This window comes from Pomacea canaliculata, linkage group LG2 (genome assembly GCF_003073045.1).
Source record: "Pomacea canaliculata isolate SZHN2017 linkage group LG2, ASM307304v1, whole genome shotgun sequence".
NCBI classification, from domain to species: domain Eukaryota; kingdom Metazoa; phylum Mollusca; class Gastropoda; order Architaenioglossa; family Ampullariidae; genus Pomacea; species Pomacea canaliculata.
Genome location: NC_037591.1, coordinates 32,383,550 through 32,396,508, shown reverse-complemented (window position 1 = coordinate 32,396,508; position 12,959 = coordinate 32,383,550). Strand labels below are relative to the sequence as shown.

Below are 12,959 nucleotides of genomic sequence, written 5' to 3'. Positions count from 1 at the left end.
TTAAATTTCAACGTAAGATTCCTCTCTAAATGTGTCGGATCCAAAAGACAACCATTATAGGGTTGCCTCTCAAATGTAGTATCAAGTTTGGAACCAGAACTAATCTAACTGACTTTGAATTGTTTATCAAGTTCCCTGGGGAACCGCGAAAAATTGCGCATGCCGACCACGAGGGTCGTCAGCGCGGGGTATTGGGGTTAGTTTTCAACAAGCAATAACCACGCCTCGGATAGACCTCATCGGCTATGGTACCGCCACTGCGCAAAGCTAACGACTATAGGCGTCACCAGCGACTGCCTCAAGGGCTTATCTGTAAAATAGCTGGTGTTCATTTCTCATGTATTTCATTGTTTATTGATTTCCTATGCCATCATTTTTTTAAAAAATATTATTTATAATAATCACGATAAGTGTATAATTATAAGAATATATGCGTGAATGATGCAAGTAACAATAATATTTTAGCATATATTAACTATTATTATTTGAAACATTCTTTATTTTGAAGGTAGGGGAAATAACTCAAAGGAGTAACCGGTAAACTGTTAAACTTCACAATTTTGTACCTACAACACACACAAAATGTAATGTTCCTTTTTTGTTAGGACCTTAACTGTAAAGGAATTTGGAGGGGGGAATTTGTGGTTTACGCCGAATGAAGGTTTCATCACGCCATAATCAGCCAACTCTGTAAACAGGTGCGACACGCACAGAAAGAACTGCCCGAAACACTTTGTGCAAGGAGGTAGCGAGAAGGTACACAAGGGCGAAGTTCATTCGAGTAACTTTTTAACCCAACATTATGCCGCCTTCACAAGTATCCATTACTGACATTGAATTATTAAGAAAGTTCCCTGAGGAACCGCGAAAAATTGCGCATGCCGACCACAAGGGTCGTCAGCGCGGGGTATTGGGGTTAGTTTTCAACTAGCAATAACCACGCCTCGGATAAACCTCATCGGCTATGGTACCGCCACTGCGCAAAGCTAAAAATACTGCACGTCACCAGCGACTACCTCAAAGCTTTTGCTGCAAATTTGCGAGTGTTTATTTCCTGCATAGCATTTAATTTCCTTAAGTTTGCTCAGATATCTTTCTACCAATTACTACAATTTTTTTTCTTATGTGGTTTATTATTATTATGTTAAATACTGCCAAAATATTTAATATAATATGATATTTATGATAATTATTTGACAATAGAATAAACTGTTTGAATTTTTGGCAGGTGCTCTAGTTGTCTCCCTTGACCAAGGCAGCCGTAAGGGAACGCGAGAGAGAAAACGGCTGCATGTTTTCCCGAACCTACCTGGGCGTAGGGTGCCGGGGAGAACAAAGATCTGAAAAAAGTTTATTAAACAGCTATTAAATCATTGATCAATGAACCTAACCTTTTTGCTGTTGATATCTTAAGGTTTATAAGCTTAACCCTGACAGTATGTTCAGTTGGAAACCGTTTCACTTCAGCTTTCTAAACGCCAACAGCAAGTTACTCCGCTGAGAAAGACGTTGTATTGCTAAGTTATAGTGCCTGTGACAGTATGTTCAGATAGAAGTTGTTTCACCTCAGCGCTCAGACCCTACAGCAGTAGTTTTTAACCGGGGTTTGGTCGAACCCTAGGGGTTCGGTGAGTCGATCTCAGGGGTTCGGCGGAGCCTCAGCCACGGAGGTCAAGACACACCCGCAATTCGTGATGACACTAAAGAAGGGTTCGGTGAATGTGCATATGAAACTTCTGGGTTCGGTACCTCAAACAAGGTTAAGAACCACTGCCCTACAGCAAGGGTGAGGAATTAAGACGTGTTATTGCCAGGCGAGTCTGCAGTGCCTGTGATGTCTACCCCGCCTTTTGTCCGGGTAGTAATTGGAGACGACTGACCGCGTGTACTCCTACCTTCCCTCGCACGGATGATACCATTCGATTCCGTCCGGACGGTAGACATTAACCTCTTCGCGACTTATGGACTGCTAGTGTAGATAGAATCTATGGGAGAAATAACGAGAACGTCAGAGGGGAAAGGGTTAACACGATCGTGCTGATGGCACAATATATTTCAGATGCCTATTACTCTTGCATACAGGCATGGCATAGCGCTTACCTGAACTTAATAATACAAATTCCCCCGCTAATAATTAGCACATGTTCAGGTATTGACAGAATGCGGGAAGCTTTCCTATAGCTATAGTTGTTGATCACAGAATTAAGGAAGTCAAGTCCCTCTGTTTGATACCAATTATCTTAGAACAGATGTGGACAATGCTACTCAAACCATTCCTATCATGGACAGATAGATTGCGAAACCAGCATACAAATGAAAAAGATAAACGACTGGTAGAAACGGCCTAAAATTGCTTGACTGACTGAAAAACTATTTAACTTCCGCAGAAGGTACATTAATTTTCTTTGCTGGCCACGTTTAACAATGTGTTCAGTGTTTAGATTCCATTTAAGCTGGCAATCAAAAACAGTTCCCAGGTACCTGAAGGAGGTAACGGTTTCAACACGTTTGCTATGTATCACACTGTGAGCAACAAAATCCTCTTTTATTCTCCTAAAATATATATTCAAGCAGGGAAGTGTCGATCGACGGTGAATGCGGCGCGGTACTGGCCCCTTTTTGATTAACCTCGCCAAAAGGATGTTGTTGTTTTTCTTTGTTGTTGTTTTGGTTGGTTGGTTGGTTGGTTGGTTGGTTGGTTGGTTGGTTGGTTGGTTGGTTTGTGTGTTTGTTTGTTTGTTTGTTTTTTGAATAGGCGGATTCAACTGGAACCCTTCTGGATGAGGAAGAATCACCTCACCTTAATCGCCTTCGGTCCAACACCCAGCAGCACTTGGGCTAACTATGCAAGATCGACCAACGGGCTTATCGAGAATTTGTTAATAGGCACCGTCGGTCCCGTGAACTCACCGTAGAGTACCTCTGCTGTGACCCCGGAAACCGCCTCATCACACGGCCAGCGTGTACGGCAGCGGTTCTCAACCTGTGGGGCGCGACCCCCTGGGGGGTCGCGACGTGCCTACAAGGGGGTCGCGAAGGTGGTCCTTTTTTAAAAGTTTCTTATACTGGTATTAGTGAAATTAGCTTAGATTGTGTAACCGAGTGGTGAGGGCGATCAAACTCCAAATCGCTTCTCCCTATTCAAGTACACTGTCTCGGCATGCAGTGACTTCTCACTTCCAAAACTCAAAACACAATCCCCCTCTCAACAATTAAGCCTCCAATCTCCCTCCTCTCGCCTTTTGCCCTCTCTCTCCCCCAGTCTCTCATCGCTGACTCCCCTCTCCCTTTCCAGTCACACCTCTCTCTTTTTTTTAGAAAAAAAACATCTAAAAGGCAAACATTCAGGAAACGTCCATCATTCACACCCTTTCGCCCTCCACGTGCTCAGTCCTAGTACTCTAGGTCCCTGACCGAAGGCCATGACCAGACAGTGCGGGGTGGGGGCTTAAGAACGACCGATGGCTGCTGCTAATGGCATATTTATCGGACATATTTGAGAAGCTGAACGTTGTGAATACTTCTATTCAAGGGAAAGACACCACCATATTACAAACAACTGACAAGATGAATGCTTTCGTCCGAAAAATTTCGTTGTGAACGCAAAAGATAAGCCAAGAAAATATTTTTGATGTGTTTCCGTGCTTGTGTAAGTGCAAGGCTGACAACTTGAATCTTGATCAGGTGAAAAATGTAATTATTGCCCATCTAAACGGACTGCAAGAAAGGTTTCAGCATTACTTCGCTGAAATTGATGTGACTAAATACGATTGGATTCGTAATCCATTTCTGGCTGATCCTAGCACAAGCGGGTTGTCCCCAGAAGAAGAAGAGCAGCTCATCGACCTTTCGAGTGACCAATCCCTGAAAATGGTCTTCCACACAACACCAGTGCCAACATTCGGGATTAGCGTCAACGGTGAATATCCTCTCCTTTCTGAGAAAGCAATGAAAGTTCTGCTGCCATTTTCAACTTCATATATGTGTGAGCAAGGATTTTCAGCATTGGCAGCACTGAAGTCGAAATACAGAAATCGTGTGGACGCAGAGGCTGAGCTGCGAATAGCAGTGGGTACGAACATCGCACACAGGTTCGCTTCTCTATGCCACAGCAAGCAGGCTCAACCTTCTCATTAATCAAAGTGAGTGTCCAATAAAATAATATTTATTAGCACCGCAGAATTTGCTTTAGTAAAATTTCATTAACAGTTATACTTCTTGCAGATACGAACTTTGTTCTTCCGTTGTTGATTTCCTCGACGCGGCGTTCGACGTTAGCTAAGGCTCCCCCCCCCCCCCCCCGCTCTTCCACCGACCTCGCTGGCTAAAGGGGGTCGCGGACGTACCGGTGTTCGTCAAGGGGGTCGCCACAAGTAAAAGGTTGAGAACCGCTGGTGTACGGCCTTCTAGTGTCGTCAATCGCTGAGTTACGCGGAGCGACCAAAATCTTTCTTCCCATCCCCCTCGGGGAAAGTTCAACCGATTCACTAGTAAGTAAATTTTGTAAGTAAAATTTGTGTTATTTGGATTCTAGTTGGCTGGAGATGCGACAACCTTAAGATAGTTGGATACGAACTGTGAGTATCGTTATGCACGACTGATATTTTTAAGCGGTTTGCTTGATTACAGACTTAAAACAAATTCGTACAAATATCGGTTAATTTTTTCCTTTGCCATATGCGAATAACCTTATCGTAAAGGGATAATGACGTATGATTCCGTTCTAATTGTTTTTAATTCACGCTCGGCCCTGAGTAGTACCAGAGACGTTGAGACGTAGTACTGACTTTGAATTGTTTACCAAGTTCCCTGGGGAACCGCGAAAAATTGAAGGTTATCTCACACTCAGCTCTAAATAATACTGACTTTGAATTGTTTATCAAGTTCCCTGGGGAACCGCGAAAAATTGCGCGTGCCGACCACAAGGGTCGTCAGCGCGGGGTATTGGGGTTAGTTTTCAACTAGCAATAACCACGCCTCGGATAAACCTCATCGGCTATGGTACCGCCACTGCGCAAAGCTAACGATGATGCTTGTCACCAGCGACTACCTCAAAGGCTTAAATGTAAAATGGCTGGTGTTCAATTCTCATGCATTTCATTGCTTATTCATGTCTTATGCCATCATAGACAGCAATATTATCTGTAATATTGACTATACGCATATATTTCAAAGCAAATGTGCGTATATTATGCAAGAAACAGTTATAATTTAGCCAATGTTAATAATTATTTGAAACATCATATATTTTCAAGGAGGGGAAATAACTCAAAGTAACCGGTAAACTGATTAAACTTCACAGTTGTGTAGCTCAACAGTCAACACACACAACACACAAAACGTAATGTTCGTGGGGTTTTTTGTTTTTTGTTAGGACCTTAATTGTTAAAGAGTTTGGAGGAATTTGTTGGTTTACGCCGAATGAAGGTTTCATCACGCCATAATCAGCCAACTCTGTAAACAGGTGCGACACGCACAGAAAGAACTGCCCGAAACACTTCGTGCAAGGAGGTAGCGAGAAGGTACACAAGGGCGAAGTTCATTCTGATAATTGTTAATCCCAACATTCTGTAGTATAAACACTCAGCAGTAATGACTCACGATTAATCCAAGTACGCTGTCGCCGATAATTTATCTAAACTGATGGCGACATTATTTACCGAGTATTTACTATTCCACAACTGACATTGATTTATTAAGAAAGCTCCCTGGGGAACCGTTAAAAATTGCGCATGCCGACCACAAGGGTCGTCAGCGCGGGGTATTGGGGTTAGTTTTCAACTAGCAATAACCACGCCTCGGATAAACCTCATCGGCTATGGTACCGCCACTGCGCAAAGCTAAAGGTACTTCACGTCACACCGGTCACTGCCTCAAAAACTTATCTATGAAATCGCGGGTGTTTTTTCTGAACATTTATTCGTCATTATGGATAAAATTTACTTAGTACAAAAATGTTTGATAGCTTAAATGCTTTTAATGGCGGTATTAAATGAAGTTGTTTAATATAACTGAACAGAGATTGTAAAATTAATACGTTTCAATAAATTCTTTAAATCGTAGACTGCAAATGAGCAAGGGAAGCAACTCTATTTCAAAGCCTAAAGGATTTGAACGTGAATGTGAGAGAAAGTTGTGTACAAGTTAGGGCTGAACTATGAATGTATACTACAACTACTACAAGTTCGTGGTTGAACTGTGTAATGCTTAGTAGCGTAGAAACCAACAAAGGGGGGGGGGTGGCGAAAGGGGCAGCCATCCCCTCAAAAAGATACTGAGACAAGAATGTAAACGTCGTTCACTGTCAGTATGTAATTTGCCCCATATATGCTTCTGCGCCACCGATGATGATATGTGCGGATGTAATTTATAGCTAAGATTTCTGATATGCTGAAGTGCTTAATTTTGGGCCAGCAGAAAATGTCATATAATCTTTTTACCGGCTTTAACTGAGGTCGAAATGTTTTTAGTGTGAATGCACGTAGAGTGAAATAGTGTCGAGCTGTTGTAGCTGTCGACGTAAATTAAACTTATTATTCTTTAAATGATAATTAACTCCTGCATGTGCTGTAACTTGCTGCAACCATATGAAGCCGTCTAAGCTCAACACTATGTTTTGTTTCAAACAAATTGTATTAACTAAAACAGAGTACAATGTGACTAAGAGCAAACCCCCACCAACGTTTTGCCATCAGTTTTACAAGTAATTAATATTCTCACGCGAGCATTCTTTTCGTTGACAAACAATGTACACTTACCTCGGTGGCGCGACTGTTACTTTGGACGTTGTGAAACGTGCGTCATGCAAATTCTTTCCGATTAGTCAATAATTACATCACCAATTAAGTCTGATGTTCTGTCTCCATGCAGTGCTCTGTGTAATAATGCGCATGCGTATAGTCCCCATGTCAAGTATTTTTTTACACAAAGCATGCAACTTTTCAGACTTATACTTTACGCTTGAAATAGATTACAGAATTTTTATTGGTAAGCTCTTATCGTGTGCGAACTATGTCAATAAGGAAAGCGGCTGATGCGTATATAGCTATATGCATTTTCAGTCTAGGGTAATTAGCATTAACTGAAATCTGTGCTGGGTTTAATTTTGGTTGCGTGCACACTTCAACGATTTAAATAAAAGAAATCCACATAGCACCTATATTGTATGTGCTTCATCCCTAATGACTCCACAATGCACGGCCTTGTGACGACTCGATCAAGCTTACAGGCAGCTTTCATGCTCATGAAGTTCCTGTTTGAAAATAATGTGAAATGGCAAACGGTAGCTCTGTGCAGTCGGACCATGAACTGCTGGGGACCCAAGCAAAAATTCAACTGTAGACACCCACCACACAAGTTTGTTGTTTTCAGTCCTTTAATTATTTGTGCATACATTTATGCTTTCTGTTTAACAAGTGCATTTTACAGTTGCAGAAATGGCTTAAGTTGCATTAGTGTCATTGTCACTTTCGGATACTGTATTTGTAAAGCTGGAATAATTTTATACACAACATCTCAACATGCTGAACTTCAGACCACTAATAACAAAACCTGAAGAGACATCAATAAGATGTAGTCTTTTATTTCCAAAGCCCTGGTCAATCATGTATTATCCTCCCATATTGCAAAGCAGACAACACCAATCTCTGACTAAAAATACATCTAAGTAAACTTTAATGATTTACTTTTGAAAACAAAAATATTTACAGAAAAAGGTCTTTATCAGACACATGCGATATAACAAAACCAAAAAAATTTGTATTTGGTTTCAACTTATGCTATAAAATTATGAACAATTGCAGGTAAATGATATAAAACAAAGCACAGTTTTATTGACAATTTTTTTGTTTTTTGGTTGGGAAGTTGAATTATCTGCAACTGAAATACATTTTGCACTTTTTATTCAGAACCCTATCTACATGCAATACACCCAAAGACAATTTTCAACTAAGAGTTCTGATGAATACTCTGCCTAGAAAGTCATTTCTGTGAAGGTGTACAAAAAACGAGTGGCAAGTTTTGCTTCAGTTACAAGCTTCTTCAATCAGAATTGCTTAAAATCTGGTGATACTGATTTTTCCAAAAATAATTACCTCAGTGCTTTGATGTCTTACCTGAAAAATACTACCCAATGAAAAATAACTCGTTATAAGCATATTTATCAATATATCAAAATATCTTAATGGTATACCAAAAAAAAAATCTTTAGCCAAATTGTTTCTTTTTGGAGGTCGAATGCTTGGCCTTTTGCAGCAAAGCAAAAAAAAGATTATTTGTAGATCGTGCAATATACACTGGGGATGGGGAAGGACAAGACAGTAGAAAGATATGAAGCCATTTAAAATAAAATTAAATTTACCACTATATCTCTTAGTAAGTGCATATTTACAACAAAAAAAACTTTAGAGGAAAATAAGAAACATAAGGCGCAAGACATGATGAATATTTACATAAGTTTTATTTTTAAATCAATCATGATTATCACAACTGGCTTACGGCAAGGCATGCAACTCTATGATGCATTTCCTTTTAAGCTTTTCTTTCACCCCAGACAGAACACTTTCCTCACATGTTCAAAAGGACAAACGGTTCCTGTCAATTTCTGGCCACTTGAAAAATGATGCTAATCACTTTGAAGGAAGAGGTGAAAGAAAAAAAAAAAAAGCACGTATCTTCTACGCATTCTTCCACACCATGCCGTCCAATGATACTACGCATCTCTCTCACTTTCTTTTATTTATTTATTCTCTGTTCAGATAAGTGTAAAGTGGAAAGGGACTGAGGGAGGCTCTAAGTGGAGAAAATATTCTGTCTGGGTACAGGACAGGATTCCAGATTTCAGTGACAATCCTGTTTTTGTGGAAAATAGGGAATGCCAGATGTCAAAAGCCACAGTTTCAGGCGAGATGCTATGTACACAATGAAGTTGCAGCTAGCAGACGGTGACTGAAGCTGACATGGTGGCCTTTGGGCAGCTAAGCACCATAGACACTCTCATCACTGTAAGCGATGTACAAGAAAAAGTCTTCTTCATGGTGTTCCTGAAAAAAAAAAAAACAAGAATAACAGTACTTGAGGGGAAGACCAATTTACATATAAAAGATCCCAGATCAATACGGGGTTCCCAGGAATCAAGAATTATGCCAAGTAAGGACCTTAAAAGGACCATGCTGAGACACGGATTGCAGGGAGCGCCCAGATGTAAACACTGCATATATCTTTTAGATTTTTTGTTGCCTTAATAACGCTTTGTGAAGGCGAATTGTTACAAATAAGTATTTGTGCTGTAGTCTGTAAAATCTTGAGCTACTCAATAACAAAATTATTATGAAATGGACGGCCTCAGTGAATCGTTTTATTGTTTGTTCAAAGAACGCGCAATCGTCTGGTGCGAGTGTGTTGTTTGAACCATCCTTGCCATGACATGTGGACATAAGAAGTGTGCAATTTTTTAATTTAAAGATAGAGGCTATCCTAAGAATCTTAGGCAAAAAGACTACCTGAAAGTTATATGTGAAAACCAAATGGAAAAAATAAAAACAAAAGACAACTGTACCTAACAAAATATATTATACTTTTATACTCCTAATTTTTATGTTAATAACATTATTCAGTTATGCATAATACTTGTTTGCTCTTCATTTTCAATTTTCTGATGTATATACAGACGACAACCCATGATAAGGTACCTGATATAGGGCACCCATTGTTGCTGAGGTGGGAGGAATGACATTGTTGACAAAGAAGAATAAAGCATCTTCTGGTCGCAAGTGAATACGTTTGCGAATCAGGAAGTAGAACTGACCAACTGTCAGGTCAGAAGGTACCAAATATTTCTTTTTGTCCAGATCGCCAACACGAGCCTTTGGAGCTTTTTCCACAATTACCTGAAACAACATCAATTTATTAACATATATAATGATAATTCAGCAATATTCAATAATAATAAAAAAACTTAAAATTTTCAATAAACGTACATACAGAAGCATATGCTGCTCCTGAAGTTTGAAAAAAACAAACACAACATTAAAGAAACTATACCCACAAGATTTTACACTGCATATACACTACTCAATTTGAAAACTTTCATTGGAATTGGCGTATATCAGTACTCTAATAGTTAAAGGCAGAACTTCTTGTGGGCGTTTTTTTAAATGGTTTCTCCCATGCAAAGGAAGGTAGGAGTACACGGTGCTGACTTTAACAAGCAGTTTTCCCTAACTGCTACGCTGACCCTGAGGCAGGGTGGAGATCACAGGCAATAAAACATCCTTCTCAGCCTAGTATTTGCTGTTGGCGTTTAGAAAGCTGAAGTGAAACAGTTTCCAGCTGAACATACTGTCAGGGTTAGGACCGACAATTGAATGTATTCTCCATAAAATAGAGAGAAAAAAAAAATTTGGGAGAAAAAGATGAACAGCGGAAATGACACAAGCACAACTGAATTTTAAAACTTGATTGCTTTTGTCTGTCTTTATATATCTATACAGTGGAATCTCGGCTAGCGAACACCTCCAATAGCAAACATTTCGGATAACAACCAAAATTTTCGCTAAAGATTAGCACCAGATACCGAAAAGGCACTTCACCCACACATGACTGACCAGCATCTCAGACCAAGCATTATTTGCGCTCAAGACGCAGTTACGATCGGACATTTGTTATCTTTATCTGTGCGCATCCTGCTTTAGTGATTTTTGTGCTTTATTTTAATAATATAACTCTCAATCATGGCTCCAAAGATTAAGAGCAATAGTAGCAAGGAAATGAAAAGGAAGCAGCCAACAACTGAATTGAAAAAGGAAATGATTTCAAAGTATGAAGGAGTCATAAGTGTATATTATCATGTATTAGCGAGTCAACAGGTGCTGGGAATCAATTTAATCTATTTCCTTTATTTCTTATGGGGAAAATTGTTTCGGATACTGACTAACTTTCCAGAACGGATTGTGGTTGCTGGCCAAGGTTCCACTGTATCTTTCTTTACTCATAAGGGATGATAATATTCAATATTTTCAGTTTATTCCCCTGGTGACTCGACAAAAGTTCATGTGTTTGGATGATGTTCGTACCTTTACAAATGGGCAACAAAACACCTGTAACACAGGGCCCATTCACCATCTTCAACAGCGGCACAACGGTCTATGTTTGTTGGTGAGTTCGACAAGGTGAAGGACATTGTAGGTCACATTGAGTCTCATGCACCTCTTTGCTCCAAGCAAAGATTTCAAAAATGGGTGGACATGCGCTGATCATGTTTGGTTGTCCTAACGGACATAGTATCGTCTGTATTCTGTAACTAGTCTCTGCTAGGTGACGGTTATTCAATTCTGTAAGTGAAAAGAATGTACCTGCAGTACATCAGGGATTATTCCCATTCAATATACAAAATTTGCTAAGTTTACCAATTTGGGACATGTAAATAATACATCTTTGAGAAGAAAGCTGCCACGGATATGCAGTCAGAGACTTTTTGAAGTGCCAGTCTGTCGCAGTTAGGATCAGTGTAAGGACAGATGCAAGGCACGCATGTCAAAAAACTTCACATCACACTAATAATGTTACTCTGGCAGTATCGACCCAAAAGCAAATCACCAAAGATGATGACGTGTGCAAACAGCCGCACCAGGCAGTGGGTGCAACAGGATGTATGAAAGTATGAATGTCTAAGATGTCATCATTCCAGAGGATGTTCTCAACCGTAACGTGGCAATTAATAAGTTAGTGAGAACAAAAGATGTTAGAAACATTAACGAGGGGTGGCATGGTGCTAAAAGTATAAAAGTTGGGATGAGAAAAACTGGCGCAAGGTAATACAATGAACCTCGGCGAGACATGGCTCCCTCAGCTCAATGACAATACAATGGCGGTCAGGAATCATGTTTACTGGTATATCAAACATTGCAATGGTGACCCTGTGAGACTAAGGCACTTGTTGGATGGATGTATTACACACTTCCAAAATATCCATGACAAGTGTAACCAAGCCTCACCATGCAGGAAATCGCTATGCATACCATCTCTAATAGTGCTGATCCAGCTGCTGTCATCTGGGCACAGACTACAAACCGAATATTGATATCCCCGCTTATTAGGAAAGAAATATAAGAGATATAGAGAAAGACAAAATAGCAATAAAAATGGTCGGGTGAAGAAGACGCTTTATTGCCAGGGTAGTCGGCATTGCCTGTGATGTCTACCCTGCCTATTGTCCGAGTAGTTATTGGAGACGACTGGGCGCTAGCAGTCCGCACCACGCGAAAAATCACACGCACAATACATACTGATTCCATTATCCTTTCTCTTGAATGTAAAATCTTTCACCAAATACTGTAACTGAGGCACGGTACTCAAGAGCAGTTTTGGGGTTTACATTGTATCTGACTTTAGTGTACAGTTGTAAACATACTTAGAACAACTTGCAAGTTGCATGGATCCGTACACCTTAAAATAAGATTTAAAAAAATTCCCTCTAAAAGAGCATTTAAATGTATTATATTTACATACTTCTCACATCTTCACGCCAATCATTCTTTCCAAACAGCGTACTTAAAGGCTGTTTCTGATGCAAGGCATTTTTCGAAAAAATCTAGAACGTTAGTGATAATACGTCACAAATCAAAATATCAACTCACTGGAACACGATCAGGATACTTTTTCCTGATTTTCTCTCCCTCAGCTCGCCTTTTTTCGAAGGGATGTTCTTCTTTGTACTGCCACTTCATGGTGTACACAGATTTCGTACTAAATGTGCTTTACAGTTTAGTGTTCAGCTGTTGGTTTCTTGCAGATGGTTAAAATGGCGCCTGACGATGTTCCTACGTAAACAGAGAAATCAATGTGCAGACAAAATATAGAGCGAGAGAAAAGAGTAAATTATGTATAAAGAACACATACTTTATGCACAATATAACAAATCTTTTACACTTTTTTGAGCTAAAAGTACAAAACTGTTACTG

The 12,959-nt window shown here is 39.9% G+C and overlaps 1 protein-coding gene and 4 non-coding genes across 5 annotated transcripts; all 5 read right to left on the bottom strand.

Moving 5' to 3' along the window:
- Nucleotides 1-131: 131 nt before the first annotated feature.
- On the bottom strand, nt 132-269 carry LOC112558415. The gene has a single exon (XR_003098151.1). It is a non-coding gene; the product is annotated as a U4 spliceosomal RNA (small nuclear RNA).
- Nucleotides 270-850: 581 nt separating this feature from the next.
- LOC112558412 lies at nt 851-988 on the bottom strand. The gene has a single exon (XR_003098148.1). It is a non-coding gene; the product is annotated as a U4 spliceosomal RNA (small nuclear RNA).
- A 3,896-nt stretch (nt 989-4,884) lies between these two features.
- LOC112558413 lies at nt 4,885-5,022 on the bottom strand. The gene has a single exon (XR_003098149.1). It is a non-coding gene; the product is annotated as a U4 spliceosomal RNA (small nuclear RNA).
- A 682-nt stretch (nt 5,023-5,704) lies between these two features.
- Nucleotides 5,705-5,842, bottom strand: LOC112558414. The gene has a single exon (XR_003098150.1). It is a non-coding gene; the product is annotated as a U4 spliceosomal RNA (small nuclear RNA).
- Nucleotides 5,843-7,564: 1,722 nt separating this feature from the next.
- Nucleotides 7,565-12,818, bottom strand: LOC112556821 (gamma-aminobutyric acid receptor-associated protein). Its single transcript, XM_025226192.1, has 3 exons — nt 12,636-12,818; nt 9,690-9,887; nt 7,565-9,041 (listed from the first exon to the last, which is right to left on the bottom strand). The coding sequence occupies exons 1-3, from the start codon at nt 12,723-12,725 to the stop codon at nt 8,976-8,978; spliced, it is 354 nt and encodes a 117-aa protein (XP_025081977.1). The 5' UTR covers nt 12,726-12,818; the 3' UTR covers nt 7,565-8,975.
- Nucleotides 12,819-12,959: the final 141 nt, after the last annotated feature.